The 23,986-nt window shown below is 36.3% G+C and overlaps 1 protein-coding gene across 6 annotated transcripts in view; it reads right to left on the bottom strand.

The window, feature by feature from the left end:
* The window catches only part of TAMM41 (TAM41 mitochondrial translocator assembly and maintenance homolog), a 34,221-nt gene that overhangs the window by 8,979 nt on the left and 1,256 nt on the right, over positions 1 to 23,986 (bottom strand). For 3 of the 6 annotated variants that reach the window (XR_012777514.1, XM_075514443.1, XM_075514447.1), the window contains exons 2-7: positions 23,439 to 23,618; positions 21,276 to 21,368; positions 16,131 to 16,281; positions 13,668 to 13,813; positions 11,312 to 11,477; positions 9,081 to 9,143 (exon numbers count right to left, since the gene is read on the bottom strand). Coding sequence is in view for 5 of the 6 variants with exons in the window: in XM_075514443.1 (XP_075370558.1) it covers positions 9,081 to 9,143; positions 11,312 to 11,477; positions 13,668 to 13,813; positions 16,131 to 16,281; positions 21,276 to 21,368; positions 23,439 to 23,618 (799 nt within the window). In the remaining variant the exon portion in view is untranslated. Of the gene's footprint in view, positions 1 to 860; positions 970 to 9,080; positions 9,144 to 11,311; positions 11,478 to 13,667; positions 13,814 to 16,130; positions 16,282 to 21,275; positions 21,369 to 23,438; positions 23,619 to 23,986 lie in introns of all 6 variants that reach the window. The other 3 variants (XM_075514446.1, XM_075514444.1, XM_075514445.1) reach the window with 2 other exon arrangements.

Below are 23,986 nucleotides of genomic sequence, written 5' to 3'. Positions count from 1 at the left end.
TTCAGAAAATAAAATAATAATCAAAGAATCAAACAATAGGTACTTTTGTTCATAAAATTCCCAACTTTAAAGCACTTAGATAGAATCTTCTGCCAAACACCACGCATTTCCTAAATCTGCACAAGCAGGTCCTGAAGATCAGTGAAATTATGACTTTCCTTCCAACTATGACACTTTTGACAATGCTTAGCTCTGAGCTGGGCAGTTGTCATCTCAGTCTCATGGAAGGCACATACAATTTTTATGAAAGGATCTGATACCCAACAAGCTTCTCATTTCAAACATTCTTTCCCAGACTGAAAGGCATTGTCACAACCTTTGGATTCAGAATGTCACACATCAGAGACAAAACTTACTTTTCATAAAGTCTACCCTGCAGAAGCACCCAGTAAGCATCTTCAGAAGAATTCTAAGGATGAACTTGTAAGTGCAGAAATAATGTATTTTGAGAGGACAGTTTCATATCTACTTAAAACTCAATGGACTCTCCAGTTCCATAAGTCCCTGACACAACTAAAATTGTGATAGTGAATATTTCAAAAGAGCCTGGGAGTATTTTGGAAAATAAAGCTAGCAATACATAGAAAATGAGTGGCTTTGATTTTTAATTCAGATGCACAATCAATCCTTTTTACTCAGGGTTTCTGAAAATCTAAGCTATAGTATGCAGGAAAATTCATTTCAGTATTTACACAGTACAATTCTTTTGCCCTATTACCATCAAACCTTCCCCACTAACAGAAGTTTCTATTTTAGTAGTAAAAATGGGCATTTAAATTATTAGAACAGACTTCTTAAGTGCACTTTAATCTTCTCAAGCAGGCAAAGCAACACCTTCAAAATATTTAGAGAAAAAGTACCATTTATTTACCCATACACAGTATGTCAAGACTCAAGATGTCTTCCTTAGCCATCCCTTTGTCATTTTATATAATTTCTTCATACTGTAAGTTACAGATTTCTTTGCCCCTAAAAAAGAAAACAAACACACAAAACCCAGAAAATATCAACATTTAGAAAGTCTAACTCATACTAGGTTCTTACCACATTAAATAAAATATTTCCCTAGAAGAATGACAACCTAATCCATCAGGCAGACATGCAAGTAATCTTGTCACATTCATAACGCAGTAAAGAATGACACACACAAAAAAAATACTTTTAAGAATATCAAAGCATGCAAAATAGGATAGGTTTATTCTGAAAGCCTGACTATGTTGCATACAAGCACATATAGACAACAACCAAGGTATAGCAAATTCAGAGATTCACGATAAAACTCTTAACCAGTACAGAGGGAAACTTCTAATTTACATCTTCACTCCTAAACGCTAAATATAGGATGGCTTTTAAACCACGTGTGTCTACTGCAGACCCACACCAAGCCAATACATTATGCTTTTCAAGCCCTTCCTGATCTACCGCTAGGTAGCATGTCCAGCTGAATAGGATTGTACTCTGGCCTGGTAATGGACACCAGAACCTGGCGGACTATATTCTGCAGCAGGACACTTGGGCAGGACTATCTAGAGAAATCCAAGGTGTTAGGTGTGCAGGTTAATTAGCTGGCCACATCTGCAAGAAGAATCTAGTTGTAGAAGCATTTCTACGTAACTTCTCTTAAAGACAGGAGCCCACCACCAGATTCTGTAGATAAGATTATGCCTAATCATCAAGAACCACAGCTATGCCCAAAGCTGCGCAGCCAAATTTTACTGAAGGGATAAAGAGGAAGAAGAGAGAGGGGTGAACCAGAACAAAAGAACAGTCTGCTCGAGCAAGACAAGCAAACCCTGCATGACTGGTAGACAACAGGCTTTATACTTCCAAATCCTACTTTACCAATTTCTTCTGCTAATCAGATTTTAGCTAGCCTTGCTTGATGCTGTACCTCAGGCACTTGGTTGCCTTGTTGTAGACCAATTCTACACAGTTAGAATTGAGAAGCATCACGCTGATGCCCATCTTGATTAAATGTATTCAAACACTGCACACCACCAGCAGCTTTCCAGGACAAACCAACCCAGAGCATTGCTATTCAAAAGCTTGTGAATTAAAAATGAAAACAGAAAATTGTTTGTTTCATAAGAAATGTGCTGCTGATTGTTGGGGTGGAAATCTGTTCTGGTTTCAACAAATTGTAAAGTACATTATAACCTCCTTGAATATTTTGTTATTGCCTCATCCTAACTAGTGGCAGCTAACAGTTCATAACTGAGAGAATAGCACATCTGCAAGGGAATAAAACTGCTCGACTTGCATAATGAAATGACATCCATGTCCTTAGGTGAAAAAAGGTAATACTGAAATGACAGGTATGGAAAACCAGATTAATAAGGCATATACCCAGGTGAACTGAAAGACGCAAAAATAACAAGATGATGACAAACAACTATTATCTGGCAACACTGCCAATATCAGAAGTATACCATGGACACCAGTGTGAATACCCTGTCACAGGGATGCTGTCTGGACCAATTTTGCTTCAGAGTAACCTGCCTGTCACTTGTTTATAAGAAGAAGCCCAAAGCTCTCAGAAGCTCACCTGAAGCCCAAATAGCTGTCATACTCTAGCATCATCCTGCAGTAGCCCACAAGTAGCGAACTTTGGTAAATACCATACCATTACGCTATGCCTACAATGAAGGCAGGCATTTCTCAATTTTCATAAAGATACAGAAGGATTTCGCAGCAGTCATGACCTCCAAACTTTTACAAGTTTTAGATACAAAGGGATTGAGGACGACTCCCACACAATTTGTAAAGTGTACCCTTAGAGTTAAACACTTTCTAAAGTTCTACCAGAGATGAGTCTTCTCTTACAGACCTAGAATAAAAAAAGACACAGCCTTTTGCTGGGTGTAGTCATCTAGTATTTGCAAACTTAAAAACAAAATATTGTTAGTCTTGGCATTTCAGCAGGGTTCCGAGATCCTAGCCAGTGGAGCTACTTATTTTTCCTCCTTCCAGCTTTTTTTGATTAAAAAACCACCCCAAAACAAACAAAAAAAACCCCAACATAAAACACAAAGTGACTTTTCAGATTACAACCGAGTCTAATCACACCTTACAAATTCAAAACTGAAAAGGCAAGTTTTTAATGCTGCACAAAAAACTTTAATTTTGACACTTACATGCACAGATTAAAAAGTATGATATGTTATACTTACTACATGAAACGTTATACTTACTACCGTCTTTCTTATGTTTATTTACTAGAACACGGTTTACCTGACAAGATTGACTAGAAGTCCAGAGAAGCAATTTAGCCAAAAGTCACACACTATGACACACCAGAACACAAGGAAAGATCTTCTGGAACAAATGAGCAACTTAGACCCAGGTTTAGCCAACTACTGCATTGGACTTTTTTTGGGGAAAAAAGTGTATGATAATATTTGATTTTGAAAAGACCTTAGAAAGTAATCAAATGAAGATAATATACTGTAAGTGCAAGATGCATTCAGTATTAGCAGTCTAGAGTCCCCAGAAGTCAAACGAGTATGCAGTAATACGGAAAAGTGCGTGCTCGATTTCTGAAGGAATGTGATAGAGAGTAAAAAAACCTATCATAACAGATACGCTGAATATAATTAGTTTTGCACTTCTTGTGTCTCTAATTGCCATTTAAAGAAACTCAACTTTACCTTTTGTAAGGAATCATCCAAATGTATATTTTCAACTTGCAAAACCATGTGCATCCCGTATGTAAGCTCAAACTTTTCTATATTTAATAGTTTTTTGCTAAAAGCAAGCACACTAATGAAGTCACGATGAGCTTTTCTTTGCAGCATCTCAAATAACAAGTAAATAATCATGTAAATTCTGAAGTGCCTCACATATCTGCATTAAAGCTGCACACAGTGTAAGAATTCCAGTTGCAGAACAAGGCCAGACTGAGCTCAGACATAGCACATAAATGAAAGAAGTGGTTCCAATCTCCAAAGTTAAAACTATGTAACTGTATGGCTTTGAAAAGTACTGTCCAATCTCCTAGGTACTATACTTCCAGGATACAGCCCCTCAAATACCGAAATTGCTCTGCCAGAATCAATGTTGTTCTGCCATTCCAATGAAGTCAGGGTACTTCTGGAAGCGCAGTACAGCATATGGCAAATCAACAGTAACACAGCTGATACAGCCCTGCAGGACTGTAATTAACTGCGCTGGCACTGCAGGCTGCAAGTCAGCTTGTTCTATCAGCTTGCCAGCCTACTCTGCCTCTTACAGCAGCTCAACATAAAGAGATTTTTCTCCTTCATATTTTCTCCCTGCAGGGAGCACTCTACTGCACTCCACCCACTAGAGCCTTATGTAATAAGATGCTTACATTTCTGCCCCAGCACATCATGCTACAAAGCAAAAATACAGGTTTATACATACAGCTGGTTTCTTAAAGCAGCCCTCAGGGTTATGAGTCACATCTGTAGTAAAAGTTAATGGTTGCAATTATGGCTCAGGCTTAGAAGCTGAAGCAGTTGGACCACATGAAAATGTCTTTCTACTTTAGCTATGAATCTATGACTTGGTGGTTCCACCTCCCCTTTAGATTTTTCCACTATATGATACAGAACAAAGACCTAATGCACATGGAATCAAGACCACAAAATTTCAGTGTAAACATAAGTTGTATCTGGTTTTACTCAACGATCCATGTTCGGTTTTTTTGGAAGTGTTAGTGTTGTAAGACAGTAATTTGGCTATAATATAAGTCCCCCAAAGTTTCCTGGTAGATATGCCTGGCTGTAGTCTTCTTTATTTCCTTTTGAAAAGAAAGACTAATATACATATACTGCTGAAAAGCTGTCAGGTGGAGGCAAATAGTTATATATTGTTAGTGTATCATGCACAGACACATGCAAACTTTTTACATATATTTACAGTGAAATGCAGTGGTATGCAGTATCTGCTCAGGCAGCTGATGAAGACAGCAGTTATCACAAATCTACAGAATATTTTATATGTAAATCCGTTCCTTATAGTTAAAAAAAAAATTCCTTGAAGAGATACTATACTAACATCCCAGTTCTAAGAAAACAAATGTTACTCAGAGCAGCTACAAGCATTTGTGCTAACTTAAAAGTATCTTGAACGATTGCTTCAAGGGATGATTCAATTCATAGTTATTTTATTTATAAGAAATTTTCAAGGCTTGCAGCATTCCTCTAGTAAGATATAAAGAAGAAATCCAAGCTAAAGAAGTATCAACACCTTCAGAGGAGCTAAATATAAGAACTTCAGAGTTAGTTCCCAAGACCATGCAGACTCTGGCTATGTGGGAAAATAAATCAAATGATGGTGCCATCTCTAATGGGAAACAGAGAGGCAATCTCACCACAGACTCGAAGAAATACATAGGCACATTTTCAAAAACTAAATAGGGCATTTAACAACAAACAAAAACATAGAGCTTGAGCTTAACTTCAAAACCACATTGGCAGAGAAAAATGAAAAAAGTTCTCCTAAATGGGTTGAAATTCTTTATTTTGCTTGTGCTCCTTGCCAATAACGTTAACACACAGCATGCCATCCCAGCAACGACTAGTCCCTATTCAGCATTTAATTTAGAAACATGCTGCACATTGGACTACCATGCTACAGACCAGAGGGTAGGCATTTCACTTTTTGTTGTTGTTGTTAAGATAGAACAATCAGCTAAGGAAATAATTTTGTGTCCCCCATTACATTTCAAAAGAATGACGGCCACATAATGAAAACTAATTCTTCTGCAAGCAGACGTAAGACAAAAGTACTTCTACAGTTACTAGGAACAGCAAGAAAAAATAGCCACAGCTTATTTAATGGAGCCACTGATTTCATGAATCTCTTTCGTAATTCTCTTATTTTAGCTACTATTCTTAATGTAAGCACTGCAGAAGGACAGAGCCATAATACTTTTCCTAAAGTCTCTACTAGAAAGTGTGAAAACAGGTCTTTGGGGAACAGAACATTAGGCAATATTTGGTTAAAGAATGAAGAAAGAAATACAGCATCCTTATGGATTAAATTTAAAAGCTCAACACTTTCCTGCAATACACATTCCTTGAGCGAGTCAAGAAATACTTTCAATGTAGGAGCCACAATGTTCTGTCTGTGTACAGAATGTATCTATATGGATATTAGCTGATAAAAGCCCCAAGAAATGGCAAAGAAAGGTCAACAGCATTAATGCCTGCCCCCTAGTAACAAATTTTTTTAAATTAAGAAACTGATTGGGAGAAAATCTTCATTAGAAGATACAGCAAGATTTCACATAAATTCAATTATAAATGTTTGGAGAAAAATATTTAAACAAACAGGCAAAAGGCTTCTACTAACTCAATCTTAAACCCATGGAAACCCATCCCTCCTAAATTCCAGGGAAGATCACTGAAGATCATACAAATACCACATCTGAAAAATACTGAGGTCACACCCCTGGTCAGTTAAATTTAATTTCTTCTTTTATGTGCACTACAATGTAGGTTTTTATTCCAAAAATACTATTTCTGTGCTTCTTTCCCCCTTCAGTGAGCGAAACTGGTGGTGCTCTGGTAAGGCCCGCACACAGGCTCGCCGGGAAGCAGGGCTATGCCTGCATCAGCCAGTGAGGCAACGCTCATTGTGTGCTCCTGATCCTAACTGGAGCTGCAGGACTCCCTCTCTCCAGCCAGGATGGCCTGCACAGCAATGCTCAGGAAGGTTAGCTCTACAGGCAAGCTTTGCATTCATTAAACAACATTCAGAGGTTCGGAAATGCCAGAAACGGTCTTTTTCCAAATCTAACTCATTACACCCTCAGCACATAATCTGTGAATAACCCCAAAAGATCAATCCTGAATTCTGTTGCTAATGGTTTTGGCTGGATTCTGGCAGAAGTGCATAAATACAGTTAAAATAAAACGAACTAAATTATGCTAAAAGCAAGAAAACTAAACTCTCCCAAGCCTCCTTGCTCAAATTCAGCTTGTGTTTGAGGCAATGGATCACAATTGCTTTGCTCTACCTGAATCAAACAGGAAAAAAAAAAAAAAAAAAAAGGCATTTTCAACACTAAAAGCACTAGTAGAAAAGACATGTTTAGATATAAGTGTTACTTTATGTAACTCGCTGGTTAGAACACAACTAGAGTTTGCTTTAAAGGAAAAAAAAAAAGCTACTATATATAAACCAAAAAGCAGTTAAGACAAAGGAAAGAAAAGGCATTTCACAAATACCCAGTTTCAGCTGCACAAAGCCGAAAACACAGTAAAAATTACAAGTCCTACTAAAAGATGCATTAGGACCCCCCAAAAGTCCTAGTAACAATATAGGCTGCAAGTCATTTACTGGATGGCACACAAAAGGAGCTAACAACTCCCAGAGGTGATGTTCTGTCTATCAGAAGGGGAGCATAAATAATCTGACAAAGCTTAACTATTTTTATTCATACTCTTGCAGTTACACACAAACAGCTTTGCTCCATGGATCAGTCAGGCTGCTAACTTTCACAAACACTGAATTCAACATGATAACGCTGTCTTTGACCCTTCCCCTCCAGTTATTTTGCTCTACAAAATCTACTCTCTGTGGATTTAGAAACGGACAGGTTACAAGCTGATATTTCTGTAAGAGGCGTGTTACAATACAAGAAGTCTTGACCACTAGCAGGTAGTTTTCACAACAAACCCTAGAAGAAAAATGCCACCTATTTGGTTGGAAACCTTACATTAGAAACTAATACCTGCAATATGCCTAACTCAAATAAAACAAAAATTTGCTTTTCTCGGATGGAGTTCTTAGTCTCCTCCAGCTGCTAAACAAAGTTAGGCAATAGTTTTGTCAGACTTCTTCCAGTTAATAGACCTAGACTATTAACAGAAGCATATAAAAAGTACAACTGTTTCTGCTTATTTTACTCAGCAGACCACTAACAGTCCTGAACACTGCAACCTGTGTTTCTTTACAAGGAGGTAGGAAGTATAACATGGAGCCACCAACTTTAATACTCAACAGGAAGGGAACAGCAGCCATAGAAGTCTGGACAGGGATTGCTCAGTAGGAAACTATACAGCTGCTGTTAAAACCAGTAATGGCATCATTTGTATACAATTGCTTTTGTGGAAGAATTATGAATAGGTATGAATGAGTTCAGAAAATTATTTGAGCAACTTCATGCAAGCAGCAAGGATTTTTCACTTTGAAGGAATTAAGACTATCGCCTGAACAGAGTTTTAAGTAAATGAAGGCTCAGGTCTTAAGCCTTTCTTTTAAATCAAGCTGCAGTGCTTTCAGCTTTTTAAAATGTAAAAATCAGGCCACCTTAAAATTAGATTTATTCCAGAACTCAGAAAACAGGATGAAGCTCCAGCTATGTAACTGGCAGTAACTTTCATTCAGTTAGGAAGACTTCGGTAGCTGAAAAGCATCCCTAGTTTTCCCATGTTTCTCCATAAGTCCTTTTTTTCCCCTTCTACACCTTCTCTCACATTGGCTTTTTAATACTCAACTCTTTTTCTAAAGTAATTAATTTTGAAGTATGAGAGTTACAGTAATATCCAATGCTCACCAAGTATAGGCTCAGTTTGGAATACATGATGTCTTCAAATATACACCTGTCTTCTGAGCCTGACAAACACATCAGATCCTGTCAAAGTTCTCTCCCTCAAAACTCATCCCCTCCTTTATTTTATGATGAAATAACCTTATAGTCTACATAACACACCAATACTATGTACTGATCATTTAGGGATCCACTCACATGTAGAAAGCCAGAGTGAATTATGAAGTAATTTTTTCCATTTTAATACAAAGGGAGCAGAACTAGTGCACATCACCCAAATCTGGCCCACATATAAAATGAAATTGAAGTCAGAAGTTGGTTTTTTGTTACTTTTGGGTTGTTGGGGGTTTTTGTTTGTTTGTTTAAAGAGTCATATAGACTCCAATTCCTTTTGGCATTTTACAATTTCTCAATAGTTATATAAAGCTTCTGCTTTAAATATTACTTTTATTTTCAATCAGACACCCAAAAAGTTTATTCTTGAAACTCTTGGGGCCCTGTAATTTTTACTTTGTAAAATCAGAAGGCCTATGTTGATAGAAATCGCACACATTCTTACCAGCTGTTAGTATGGTTTTAGCACTCTGCACTATACTGGAAGATCTCACAATTCCCGAAATGCCTGCAGATAGAAAAGCACACAGATGTTACCCATCTTAGCAGTTTTGTGGGAATTTTTTTTTATCCTCCAACATACACAAAAAGTTAAATATTTTTCCAGTTATACAATCAAGCCAGCCTGAAAGTAAAACATACACTTGAGCTGAGAAAGTTTGTTTCTGTTCTGCTTTGTCATACTAATTGAAAATATTCTCTAAGCTATTTTAAATTATTTTATATGTAACATACAAAAAAAACCCCCGAAATCAATATTAAAACAGGTAACAACCAGTAGAAATTAATCAAATTAATTCATTTAGTGTTCCCATTATTTCTCTACTACGATGATTAGTCACAAAGGATTCAGAGTTGTTTCATTTAAGTGCTGGCATATTAACTTTCTAGAGCAGAACAAATTATACTCATTGTTTACTTCAGTATGAAATCTGGATTTTGCGCTTCTCTGATCAAGTAGAGATGCCTATATTGTGCACTGTTTGTCTGGCTTTAAGTTATCAGCTTTTGGAGATAAGGCTTGTTTACCACTTTGCACTGTGGCGCATTCAGTTCTCATTGTCCAGTGGTTCTTAGGTATTAATGGAATAGTAAATAAAACATTAAAACTTTTTTCCAAAAGTATTAAGTTTTATCTGTTCTAACATATATATATATAAAAGCATACTGATATGTGCAGAACAAAACTACCGTACATTTCTAAATACTTAAAAATGTAGAAGTGCAGCAGCCCCAGAGTTAGTCTTCCAAACTGAGTTATTCTTCTGCATTAACCAGAATGTAGAATATTATTTCAAATACTATTTTTAAATCCTTCTTTGAAAGCCATTTGTATAATGAAGAACAAAGCTTAGGGAAAACAACATTCCATCGGAAAATAATTTGGGGGAGTAGGGGAGGGGAGGGGAAGGGAACACATCATGTTGAGCTAGTATAATACCTAGGGACAGTGCAATTCAACTTGAGTAATCAGCTTTGTCTTGTAGGATTACTAAATGGCTTGTCCTGTCCTTTACCCAGATTCTTGAATTAGGAAAAAAATCTTTTGGCTGCAAAAAGTGAAAGAGGGGTTTTGATTTGTTCTCCCAAGATTATAAACTGCTTGGCTTGAGAAGCCTAGATCTATCCAGTATTTTGATACTGAACTGCTGCACCACTGTGCACAGTCCACAGTCACAGCCATGCCTGCAATACCCTACATAAATACAACCACAAGGATAGTTAGCTCAGGATGGACAACTCGGAGCTCTAAAACTATACGCAGCTCACAACCACTGCAGATGCAGCTATTATCACATTACCATTGCAGTCCAGGCACAGTGGCATAGAAGCTGCCATAGACTCACATGAAAGAAGCTGGACACCTTGATGTCCAGGTGCAATTCATCCTATACTGTCCATGGAGAACTGCAACTCTCAGGAACTTTATTTCCCCAAACAGAAATCAGTGGAAGAGCTCCCTCAGCAGTTGGCTAGCGTCTAGTGGCTCTCAGGCATCTAGGGAGTTTTTGCTGTGCTCAAGGAGCTTGCAAAATTGGCCACCCGGAACTAAGATGTAAAGGACTCTTCAAGTACTAAATGTTTTCATTTTTCTGCAGAATAAAACATTGATATCTGCAGCATAAGCTTTAACTTGCTCATACAACATTATCTTGCCTCGAGAAGCTATCTGTGATGATCAGAAACACCTCAATCTTTTTCCTCAAAGCCCGAGTTCTCTGCCAGAGTTCACGTATCCGTACTAACTACGAAAACTGGGAAAGGTAATGCCAGCAAGCTAGAGAATTAACTTAGCATTGCAATGTATGGTAAGATATATAGCTTAGTATTTAGATGAAGTTATGCCAGCCAGTGAAATCCTGAAGGTGTAAGAATCCCAAACAGAGTTAGATGGTCTAAGTAGGCCACACTAATTCCTAAAGACTACTTCTTTCACAATCCAAAACAAAACGTATGTTTTTATATCAGTAGGAATGCTATTTACTACTATTTCAGAGAACCTGGCTGCAACCAAACAAATCCAAAACCATGCTTTTAGGAATGGATCTCAAGACTAACCTCTTGTTTTCTTCTTCCTTCTCTCTAAATCATCCTTCTAAACTAGAAGAAGATGTACAATAAATCTGTCTATCTATCATGTCTTAAAGGAGATTACAGACACTGATCTAGGCCTACCTTGATGCACCACAAATCCGCAGTCAGGATCATGGGCAACTTGCAGTAAAATTTCTTCCACGTCTCTGTTTTTTCCAGGAGGGTCTACCAGAGAAGTTATCTTTTGTTGCAGAGTCCTTGGCAAAGCCATTAGTTGTGTAAATTGACCTTCTGGACTTTTATCGATCTGAACGTTATAAAAAATAAAACAGTAAAAACATTCAGTGTTAATAAAGTCAGTTCTCTTTTCAAAGAAGCTATCTTTGACCTCTGATAAGTATCTCAAAGAACATGATCCATTTCACTTGTAAAAGTCATTGACAATGCTAATGAAAACTTCCCAAGCACTGGGAAATGCAGTATCTCAGTTCTGAACCTGAAGAGTAACTCAATGCAAGGATGTTAATTCTTATCCAAGGGAAGACTAATGTACACACATGATCTTGCTGCCTCTGCAAGCAACTTTTCATCGAAACTGTATCATTTCTGCTCTATCCAATTTCCTTTGGAAACATAAGTACACTACAATGAAAAAAAAAAAGTTCCCAAAAGACCACTTAGCTCAGTTTCTTCTGCCTGAACATAATCAAACTATATGCACATACATTTCAAGTCAGTTTGAAAAACATTTTCTCTGCTTTAAACTCAAACCACATCTGGTTTGTATAATTTGAAGGAAACATTCATTCCACATTTTCCAATCTACATCAGAAATTCAATGACCCTTTTTTGAATACAATGATACCAACGTGCACATTTATACAAATGTACACATTTATACAAAATGTAAGCACAAATACTGAAAAATGTATAATGGAGCAGATCTCTCCAAAACTGGAGGAAAATATGAAGAGCTCGATGCCTCCCACACAACTTTTTAGACAGTTCATGGAGACATCAGACAGGAGTCTAGTTGCCCTACACACTCCCTTTAGTCAATGGGGAGAAAATGATATCCAGATGAGTCACCCACTGACTACAGAGGGAGCCGACAATGAGCAAGGCTCTTAACATTATGTGGGAGGAATCCACGCCTGAACCAGAACTATAAGAACTAGTGTCTGCCTTCAATTGTTTTTGAAGAAAGAATTTTCTCTGTAACTCTGAAGACGTATACTTGGAGAAGGAGTTTCTATTCTGCATTAAAGAGCACTCCTGATAGCAGTTATCCTCTTCTATCTGTGGAATAACTGCCAATAACCAGACCAAGGTGTGAGCAATACATTATTAAAGCACTTTGCTCAAAATCAACAGTAAAATGATGGCATTTAATCAACAGCCTTGATGACTATTATGGAATTACGGACAGATTTATTATCCAACAACATATTTGTAGTATGCTACCAGGATTTGTTTAAAGGTAACAAAACAGGGAGTATTAGTCTAACTAGCCATTTTCTTGGAGAAAGCATTACTGATTCTTTTCAAAATTCATTTAAATACTTCTTCCACTAAACTGTTCAAAAGCACATTAATAAGAAAACATGGAGACAGCTGCAGTATAATACAGATTCGCCTACGCTGTACTCCAGACTGTTACAGTAAAATTGTTTACTGTACTCAAGCTTGCCTATACCTGTACTTCAGTTTCTAACAAAGACACATCCTAAAAGGAGGCATTTGTGAGATAATTACCAAGGTGACTTGAGGATAAAGAGATACCCATGTCCATGAAACAACCCATGCTATTTGTAACTTCATGCTGAAATGTATATAACACTTGAATATGCACACGCGGACATGCATACTGCAAGAGGAAAAATTGCTATTGGACCCCTGACTGTGGCACCTCTCCCCTAATTGCAGGGTTACACTTATGCCAGAAAGATGGAATTCAAGATATTGGTCATTTTGGATACCTGTTTCCCAAATACTAGGGAAAATTTGTTTTAGTATGGGTATTTAAAGATAATGCCGGAATTTCATTTGGGTTTAGTCAACTGATCTTCATAAACTAGCACTCTAGGGTTTTTTTGTGAGATGCAGTTTTTGATCGCAGAAAGTTGCACCTCTAAGTTACGGCCTAATCTTTTTAACACAAACCATATGTTTATTCATCACTTCCTAGACTGTTGTTTCCATATGGTAGTCATTAGAACACATGTTTTAAAATTATCTTCTCTTGTTCCCTTGCTAGGGCTCTAGTTCTGTGCCCATACTCAAAGAAAATGAACAGTAGTTATTACATACGCAGAGACTGGTATTTAAGGCAAGTCTTCTGGTTGCAGAATTAACTAAACAGGAGAAACGTAACAAATAGCAAGTACACTGACTAAAACTGCTCGCCTTAGTGTATGGCATAATTCTTGCCTCCTGTCAATGAAATAAAGCACTTCCACTTGCTTGTTTTAAAAATGTTTTGAAGAAGAACACTTGCCTCTAGCCTTCCCAGATGGTGCTTATATACCACTTGAGGGCAGTCCTGTAATATGTTACTGTACAGCTTCTGAAAATGGGGAACATTAGGTTTCACTATGTTCTGCACTTTCGATCTGTCTTCTCCTATTACCATTCTGAAATCACCTAGTCAAGAAAAGAAACAGTTAATTCATTAGGAAAAAACTGAAAACTCAAAGGAGAATATAACAGAAACCAACATAGTACAAAGCTGTCATCTAAAACTTTATTCTCCAATTCTGCCAATGCCTATATAATCTACAATAAGGTTCACCTTCTAATAGTCAAAAAATACTACTCAAATACTTTCAAGCACAGAAAATAAGATTCAGAATTGTTATGTGGCCTCTGATATGCTGTAATGTCATCAACCCATGTGTCCACATTTTCACTCGGACAACAAAAAAAATTCCAGCTGTCAAGCTCAGCCTCAAAAGTGCAATAACACAGTTATATTCTTTGCAACCATACATCAGTTTCAAGAGATTACTAAACAGATTGACCAGCCCCAATACTTTGTATTCAGAAACAAATAACCTTCAATTTTCCAATACTGAAAGAAAATTTGCATTGTCTCTGCACTTCAAGGGCAGTACCTGAAGTATAGCTAATGGCAGTCATGGTGAAACTGTGATCTTACCTTTTCCTCTTAGCCACATATTCTGTTAGTAGTTTCAAAAAGCAACTCCTTTGAACACCACTGTTACATTACTGACCTTTACACTTTCTTTTATGATACACAACTGAAAAGCTTCAAAGAGAGTAAGTGAAAAGACAGTCAGTCTGTAACAGAGCATTTATCTACCTCTATTAGGTACTACCCTGGTCACTTCCAGGGTTACCAACGAGGAGTTAGAGGCTCAGTGCAGCACATATGAACAAACAAAATCCTGAATCAATTCATTTTCCCACTTCCCACATTCAGGAGATAAATGTTGTCGCAAGGTGGCTACCATTACTTAGTTTATTTCAATTTATGCCAAACTGCAAAACGAACACTTCCCATATAAGTGGTACTGACTCACTGGTCTCAAAAAAATGCATTTAAAAAAAAAAAAAAGATAAAACATTTTCCAAACTAAGCATGAACAACTCTTTTCAGCAGTCTCCAAGGAGACTGATTAGAGTAACACATAAAATCAGTTTTGTCTACTAGTATACCTTCTGAAAAGTGTAAGACTTAGCAAAATGGCAGCAAAATAAAATATCCACAAACATGTCACTGACAGCTTCTTCCTTGAACATTTTCAACTGGAAGTCTTATTGCTTTAGCTTTGTTCACACAGCGGAGCCAATTTCAACATCTTGCAGCACGGTAACTATCTCCCACTTTTTCGGTTAATTGCCGTGTTTCAAAGGACATATAAAAAAAAGTATCTTGGTCACTAGTGCTCACCAAGAATCTAACGACATTCCTGGACAGGCTTCAGGTGGGCAGGTATGCAGCCCTGTAGCAAACATCCCTGGTTAGCAACCCTTAGCCATCCCACTGTCAGTAGCCTCTTTACTTTACTGTTGCTTTCAAAGAGATAACAACTCAGAAAAAACTGCTAAGGAAAAGCTGAACAAATTGCAATCTAAACCAACCAGAGAAGTACTACGTAAAGGACAGTAACACTCCTCAGTAGAACCAAGCTGCAGCTTATAAACCCTACCTGCCTAACTGTGCTTTTTTTTTTTTTTTAAAGCCAAACTTGCATTTCTACATGAGCAAAGAAAGTGCTGTGTAAAGTACAACTCCAACCAAACTTGTTCGTACTGATTTCATTAAGGATATCAACATTTAAAGAACAATGCTGAATTAAATTGTAACAATTAAAACTTGTATTGAAGAGTCATTTGGAGTAATTTCTTAAAATTTTTTCCATACCAATTTCATAAATAAAGAAAGGAGGAAATTCTCTTACCAAAAAAAAAGTCAACACACACCAACCAGGAGGTTAGTGTTAAATGTACATTGAAGAATCATAATCTGAATCTTTAAGTTAACTAAATAAGAACCTTAAACACAGCACATTCAAAAAGTAAGAAATAACAAAGCATGGGTCAGACTATCAGATGAATCAACATTACACTGAGAGTGAAAAGAAAAATTTTTTTCCAAGGTTTTGAACCATTAAAACCAAAATACAATCCATACAAACAGAACCCCCCACACACATTATTTCACCATATTCAATCACCCATACTTAGCTGTTCACAAATCAAGCAGGTATAAGAAGTTTTGCTTATGTACCTATACCTATTTCCTATGAATAAGCACAATTGGTCTTTCCAAGCTGTTATATAAAACACAGCAGTAAAATATAGTTATTGGAGCATGCAACAGTGTAGGCCCAAAGCAAGACAGCAGATGACTTATTATACATTAGACTTCCTACTGTGGTACAACAGCTCCAACTACAGCTTTTCTCCGCAAAGACTTCAGACACCACATACTAACCAGAATAGGAGAGTCCTGCAATCTGCATATAGAGGTCTTCTTCAGAGAAACTTTCTGGTAACATGAGAAAGGCTGCTGTGACTGCACTCTTCAGATTGCTAACAAGAGCAGCTTGCAGCTTGCTATTCTCATTCTGGGTCAGTATCTTCACCTGAAAAAGCAGAGTCATTGGAAGCAAGACTTCAGGAAAGTGCTACTGAAGATGGAGCTAGAAATGTTACTCAAACCAACATGAAAAATAAATAAAGAATTTATTTAAGATTAGATCCTATTATTATGGTACAATACAGACGAGAGTGTCCCCTTTTGTTTACACAGTGGGAGAGAGAGGAACATCTTTTTTAAGAATTAACAGCCTGCTACAACAGGCTGCTTTTACAAACACGTTTGGAATTGCTATAAGCAACAGCCATTAACTAATCTCTGAAGAGCTATTCACTTTTTCATATTCATGAATTTAGGATTAATCAAAACAGTAAATATGAATGCATTAACAGAAATACTTCATATTTGATTATGCAATAAGAAAAAAAGACCACTGTCACACTGAAAGACAATGGAATACCAGAAAAAGAGGTAAGTTTTCCTATTCATCTTCATTCTATTTTTTTTAATGGAGGACTCCTCTATCATATGCTTCAAGTAGTTTCTTAGACATTAGTTGTCCTCCTAGAAGAAGCAGGGCTTTATTTTGCACTTTGTGTGAGCAGAATGTGAACGCAATAGGAACTTCATATATACATGCAGAACAGATCACTAAAGCCGAGTGCTTCTACGTGCCACAAAGAGAAGTTTATTTTTTAGGAAACATTCAAACTGTTCAAGACCAACTACAGAATCCAGTCACCTAGGATATGGAAATATACTGGAATAAAAAGCAGATCTTCAGTAAGAACTGAATAAAGAAACATATTATTATAGAATATTAGATAGATTAAGTCAGCCTGGTTTACAAGATGGCCAACTATGCTCTTTCAGAAACAACTCTCCCAAGAATACCTGCCTGTTGTGAGTTTCTGTCTTTTTCCAGTGTTCTCATTAAGCAATACTGTCTTGCTTATAGAGGGTAGCTTCTTAATACTTGTTTACTCTAGAATACCTTAAAATGCAAACCCACTAGCAGTTATGAACAAATGTATCCAACTTGCTTTTACTCCCCAAAAGCCCATTCACACACAATGAGTTGCAGTATTACTTGAAATTCTGCCCCCAAATATAACCTGAAACAGCTAAGGTATACTTTCAAGTAAGTATTTTCCTTTAGGGATGTAAATACTCTATTAATGAAGGCAAAAAAAAAAAACCACTAAAAAACCAACCCCGAACTCAGATTCAGTAAAGAAAGTAAGAGAATCAGACATATCTGCTACACAAAATTCTTCTTATAGAAAGGACATCGACAAAGCGATGTCATGGCTGGCCAACACTATATTCAGAACGTAGTTTTTAATTAAGGTGAAATCTTTAAGAGGGATAAAACTAGAACAATATCTCATTTTGATATGGTGGGGAATGCAACAGTATATAAGCTGCCTGTTTCAATCATTCCGCATTAAAGCGTGGGTTTGCCTAACATCACATCTATACAATAGTCTGGAATTGGCCCAGAGTGGATTTTTGAAGGATGTTTTCCCTTCTTTGATTTTCATTTTAAAAATAAAGAGTTCACTATACAAGTGAACATTTCAGAATTCCTCCTAACTTCTGCAAATTACTTTATATCTTTTTAGCATTAAAATGAAAGCCAATAATAAAACACATTAAAATACAATACATTCATCTGCCAGGGCCCCAGAGTAAATTTTATTTCCTTGAAAACCACAGAAGTTTACTGAATGCATACAGACTTGCTCAGATAAGATCCAATAAACAAGACAGGCTGGTCATGAAGATAACTAATATTTAAAATCTCATCAACTAATTCACTTATATGTACTTTCATAACTTGCTGCTACAGGGAAACTCTAAGGAAAGACAGAAGAGAGAAGTCTGTGGCACCCCAAGCAGCCACACAAACTGCTTATACCTTAGGCTAGCCCTGGAAATAACACCGAGTTATGGACATGTTTTAAGAACACCACAGTTACAGCTTTTTAAAACATGAAACTCAGCAGACATGCTATTCCTCCTCCCATGGAAGACCACGGACTTGCTTTAGTGAAGTAAAAGGAATAATCTCCTCCTTTGCTAAACATACTCCCTAACATAAACCAGATTTTTTTTCAAAGGGAAATAATATGCTAGGCTTCAAAATTTAAATGCATGAAACACTGCAGTAGTGACGCCATTTATGAACAAATTTTAAACAGTTCAGGTAGCTAGAAGTCTACCAGGAAGACAGAATGCAATAGTATCACCGAGGTATGACAAGGATGAATGTTGATTCTTGGGGTAAATCGGAAAGACGACCAAAGCTAAGGAAGGCCTTTTCACAGTACAGAGAACTTAGGATCAGAACTAGTCACTGTACCATATCACATAAGGGGGAAAGAAGAAGCCAAGTTATTCTGGTTTTACAGTTTACAGATAATTCAGTTAACACTACACTTGAGACTTTAAAACCATTAAGTATTTTAAATGAGGGATATATTCAATTTTATAAATAAGCATGACCCTCAGTCATCACAACAGTTTAAAGTAGGAAATGTACTACCTTCGCTGCTAGGAAATTCATACACAAGAAACGGCAGGCACGTGTACACAAAGATACTTACAGACAAACAACATACGCAAAGAAAATCTCATTATAGAATGAAAGGTGTCAAAAGCACTATTCCAGTTTGCCATTTAGCCACATCCACACTCTGTAAATATCACGACAAGAGGATTTTTCCATTCTCTTTCAAAAAATGATTTGGACAATGGAAAAATTCTGTAAACAAATATGTGCTCTGTCACTCCTTCATGGGAATTATTATAATACTAAAAAATTAAACCTTCCAAGACCCCTCTAAAATGTACAAGATATTTCTATACACTATTCATCCTCCTCTCTCTCTCACCTCACTTCAATTTATTAAATGCTTCCTTCTCTTAATAGTTTCTCCAGGACAACAGTAAATACAGCTGGCTATACTAAAGCAATTACTTACACTCTGTGTTTAACAGAAATTCAGTAATACCTTAGATGCTTTCTAAGATCTTCTTCCTCCAAAAACCAATTATGTGTCACTTGTACTTAATTATTTTACTTTTTAGGTACTGCAGCTTTTTTTTTTTTTCCAGGAAACCTGTCAGTTATGGAGAAATTACAACTAAGTTTATTCAATCTTTCAATACAGTTAAATGGGTATTTAGCTGATCAGCATTATAAGCTTCACATGGAATGAAAAGCCAATAAACTTTTAACACAAACAAAGAAGCCTGGGAAGAAAAGTTAGCATTTCTAAGTGGCAATTCCAAACTCCATCTATTCTGCCAAAGATTCTGGAAAGATTACTTGGTCAAGGCAACCAGTTTATAACAAACAAAACCTCCAGTGAAAATTAAGCCAAGATTTTCAAGCCAGAGCAAATGTTTTAGCTCATGTGCTAGAATAGCTTGGATAGCTTTCACTCACAGAGCGACAGCTTTGTAATGGAACACCAGAAAGGCGCTGGGCTCTTCCTCCTCTATACGAGAGTGAGGAGGAAATTCCCAAACAAACTGTTAAACAATATTAATCTGGCTTCAGCCAACTGCATCCAGAACTAGCACAAATGGCAAACGGTATATAAGAGATTACAGTGTATAAGAAAACAAACCTAACCCTGTGTCCCCTCCAAAAGCAGCTTATTGTACATTTTTAGGGAGGTAGAAAAAGCTTTCTATCACTACCACTTACAACATCTGTGTCAAAACATCAAATCAGTTGTGAAGCCAGAACCAGCAGACATTTGAAATGCGTGCAACAGATCTAGATCTAGTTATTTGGTCATTTTTGGTCAACATGGTATAACATTCAGAATCCTAGTTAGTGATTTTATAGATTCTACAGGAAGAGACCGTTTAAACATTCACCAAGTAATCTTATGCTCCAATTCTAGTTTAAGTCCTGAAGTCTTTACTCAGTGCAAATTCCTGTGAGCTTTGTGAAAATAATCTGGACTGATTTCTTCTTTTATCTATTAAACACATATGCAATATCTCCACTGCTTTGTTAGCAACCAAACAAAATACCAAATTCTGCCATCTTGTGCCAGTATGCACTCCCACTGAATTTAACTAAAAGATACGAAGCACAATTTGTATATACTAATATGAAAAATCCTAAAATAAATCAAAGCAGCAGCAAATGCAGTTACACTGAAAATAAGTATTCAGTATTCATCATTAATGTGAAATTCAGAATTCTTCCTTCAGTTATTTTTCTCAATGTATTAAGTTTCATTCTGTATAAAGATAACAGCTGTTCCAACCTTTATCATACTATAATATGTCCCTGGAGACAGAGAAAAGCCAGTAGCACCAAGATAATCTATTCAAACTTCCACCCCAAATTTTTAGTTAAAAGCATAACTTCTGTTCTAAGACTTGAACAGAGTTCTCCTCTCCTTCTCCCCTCCTCTCTTAAGAAATTTTAACTTAGCACTGCTGCCATCTGCTGCAAGCACACCGAATCAGGCACTCATGGGAAAGCAAAGACCTCATATTTTTTATGACACAAACATGGAGGAGAAAAATCACCATGCTTAACACGTGGTTCGGTCAATTATAGATACTTTAACAATACAATGAACTAGACAGTAACTGCACAGCAAAGCAGCTTTCATCTTTAAAGATTTTCATTATTTAACTGGATTAAATCTTGGTGACTGCTATAATTTGTTATAAAAGGTAAATATTGCATTTAACTTTAAAGGGACTTTGAGTTAATATAGTCCAGTTATTCAAGATTTATTACAGGCAGAAAACTGTGATTAATATACTTACCTTTAGGGTTTTTTTCACATAACAGGGGTTTTTTTCACATATCATTAAGGACTACATTTCCACTTCCTTTCTGAGAGATTATCTCTCTAGGACTAGACCGCTAAATCAGGGCAGATTATTTGTTCAGTACTGACTTATAGATCCTTAACAGTTAAAGTTAAAAGTACAACTGATAATTATCCAGCCCTGTAATTTCCTGCATTTCAAGACAGATAACTGAACAGACTAAGTTACCGGTTTTTGTAGACGTCCAGCAACATAGAGGGTTTTCCAGTGAAGTAAATCATCAATCAGGGTATCAGTGCTAATTACACCATATTTTATCATCTGGAAAAAAAGCAAAATAAAGGCTTTTGAAAAACCACATACCTGCACCATTTTTGCTATATGAAACTTACTACTTACTTACTATAACTGTCATTAATTCTAAGGAACACACACCTCCAATAAAAAACCTGGATTTTTTTTATTAAAAAAATTTATTAAAACAAAAAAAAAGTTTTAATAAACACAAGAGGTAAGAAAAAAAATTCTTATTTACATGCAAACTTCTGCAAAAAACCCCAAAAATCCAGTGGAAGAGGAAGATGCGCAGAACCCTTTAAGATCCTTTCTAGAATCAAAGTTACAATAAAGTCACCCCAGGATCAATCACTAAAGCAAAAGACTTTAAATCCCAAAGAAACCTAGTCTAGACAGACATTGACGCTGAAGAGATCTGAACATTAAAATACAAGTGTTTATGAACAGCGATTTTGGAAAATATTTTGGAAACGTTACGATCAGTTTTGTACCAGCCAAACATTACAATAGTTGGAATAATCCACAGTATCCTTTATGATATTGAAAATACTCAAGAAATAGTTTGTCAGAGATCTAAAATAAACAAAACTCCTATACATTTATGTGTCATGTTATGGAGGGGTGGGGTGTGTATCAGGGAGCTTTTTCTTTTGCTCTTTGATGTTAGAAAACAAATTGTGATTTTGTAGTTCATTTTATGTAACTGGAAAAAAGATGAACTTTCAACAGTTTGTTACCAATTTGCACTTCCTGAGTTTGCAAAGATTATCACCACGGCAAGGAAGCCAACTCCAGAATTTCTGGATAACAAAGGACCACAGACTTGATATGACTGAGTCATTACAGCATGAGATAAGAGCATAAAGAGCCAAGAATAACAGAATTTCATAGCAAAGATCATTGGTCCTTAAAATAAAATCCAAAATCCCTTTTTACATAAAGTGAATAAGGTTTAAATCCCAAATTCTTGCCTCATACAGATGCCTTTAAACGAAAGAGCAAGTACGTAATAGACTACTTTATCTACCTCTCCAGCTTTCTGTGAAGAATTGACATATACCCAACATTACTGCAACCGTGCGTGCTCTGAGAAACTTCAATTAGGTATATATTGCTCACATGACATTTTTCCATGACTATCCTTCATTTCATTTCCCATCTGTCTTAAAAGAACTCGCTTTCCCTATGTACAGTTTGTTAGCACATGGCAAAAGTTACTCAAAATCAAGACCAAGACAGACAGAGACAGTGTTTCCCTCCCCTGACTCTATCTGCACTCCTCCTTACCAAACACAGTCTACACGTAGATGCAGGACTAGCGCCTGCTGGACAAGTACTACTTAACTACAATTCTTAATCATACTCAAGCTTCACAGGTCAGGATGTTAGCCATTAAACAACACAGATGTCAATTCCAACTTGCTACGTTAAATATTTGCATTTTATGTCAAACAAACAGTAAGAATCCACTTAGCTATTACTACATGGTCAACTGCTGAAATTAAGACCCTGTTTCCCCACAGGATACACTTTACAACCACCAGAACTGGCAGACAGCAAGTCATAAGGAATATAAATTCCGTTTCTGAAGTGCTTTAGTTGTAAATTCCAAACATTGCTCGTGCTTTTAAAGTGCAAGAGCAGCTCCTCTGTTTGCTTTTTAATTAATGTGCTGTGTGTGAAACAAAGTTTGAGACATAAATATTGAAGATATTTCTTCAATGTTTATTTTATATATAAAAATACATATATTGTATTAAATATATCTATATATTATATTTATATAAAAATATAAATATATTTTATATTATTTATATAAAATATATACGCATGTTCTGTATTATTTATATATTTATACTACAATATACTTATATATTTATGTTGATATATTTTAATATATTGTTTATATAATATACATTACATGTAGTTATAGTATATTTTTATATATTATATAAATATATATAATTTCACAAGTTAAGGACCAGTTACAATCTACAAGATTTGCTTCCTGCACAGAAATCCGCTTTAAGCTAATAATTTCAATACTTCACACACAAATATTTGACTTGATTTACTCAAACTACTTGTACTTACCCTACCATTACATGGCACTAAAGTATTGTAGTAAATCCCTGCTCCACGGCTCTGTATACTACTTATCTGCTTTGGCCCAAAAACTTTTAGGAAGGAATAATGACTCCTGTTCTTTAACAAGTTCATCATATGCCAGGTCACAGAATCATCAACAGCAAACACGAAGTCCAGCATATTGTCCTGTGGATACGGAGAAAAGTATTGGGGTTTAGATGTCAGGAAGCAAGGGATGTTAATCACATTAATCTAAGATATACATAGTATTGAACTACCAGCTGATCATTTTTCACGAGTAAAAAAAAAATAAAACCAAAACACAAGCATAATATTAAATGTCAAACACATTTTAAATGTTGTGATGAAGTTTTATGTTTTCTAGTTAGTCTAGCAGAGATGGTCCAACATTTTCCTGTCCTCCTGGTTAAGTGACCAATCTTCAACCCTCCGAAACAGGGGAGCACGTGATGAGATCTTCATCATCCTAGTTCACAGCTCAGCATAACAGCTTAAACCACTAACAAACAGGACTTTTGCTAATATGCGAGGCC

This window comes from Mycteria americana, chromosome 11 (assembly GCF_035582795.1).
Source record: "Mycteria americana isolate JAX WOST 10 ecotype Jacksonville Zoo and Gardens chromosome 11, USCA_MyAme_1.0, whole genome shotgun sequence".
Lineage (NCBI taxonomy): Eukaryota > Metazoa > Chordata > Aves > Ciconiiformes > Ciconiidae > Mycteria > Mycteria americana.
This window is presented reverse-complemented; position numbering and strand designations above follow the sequence as displayed.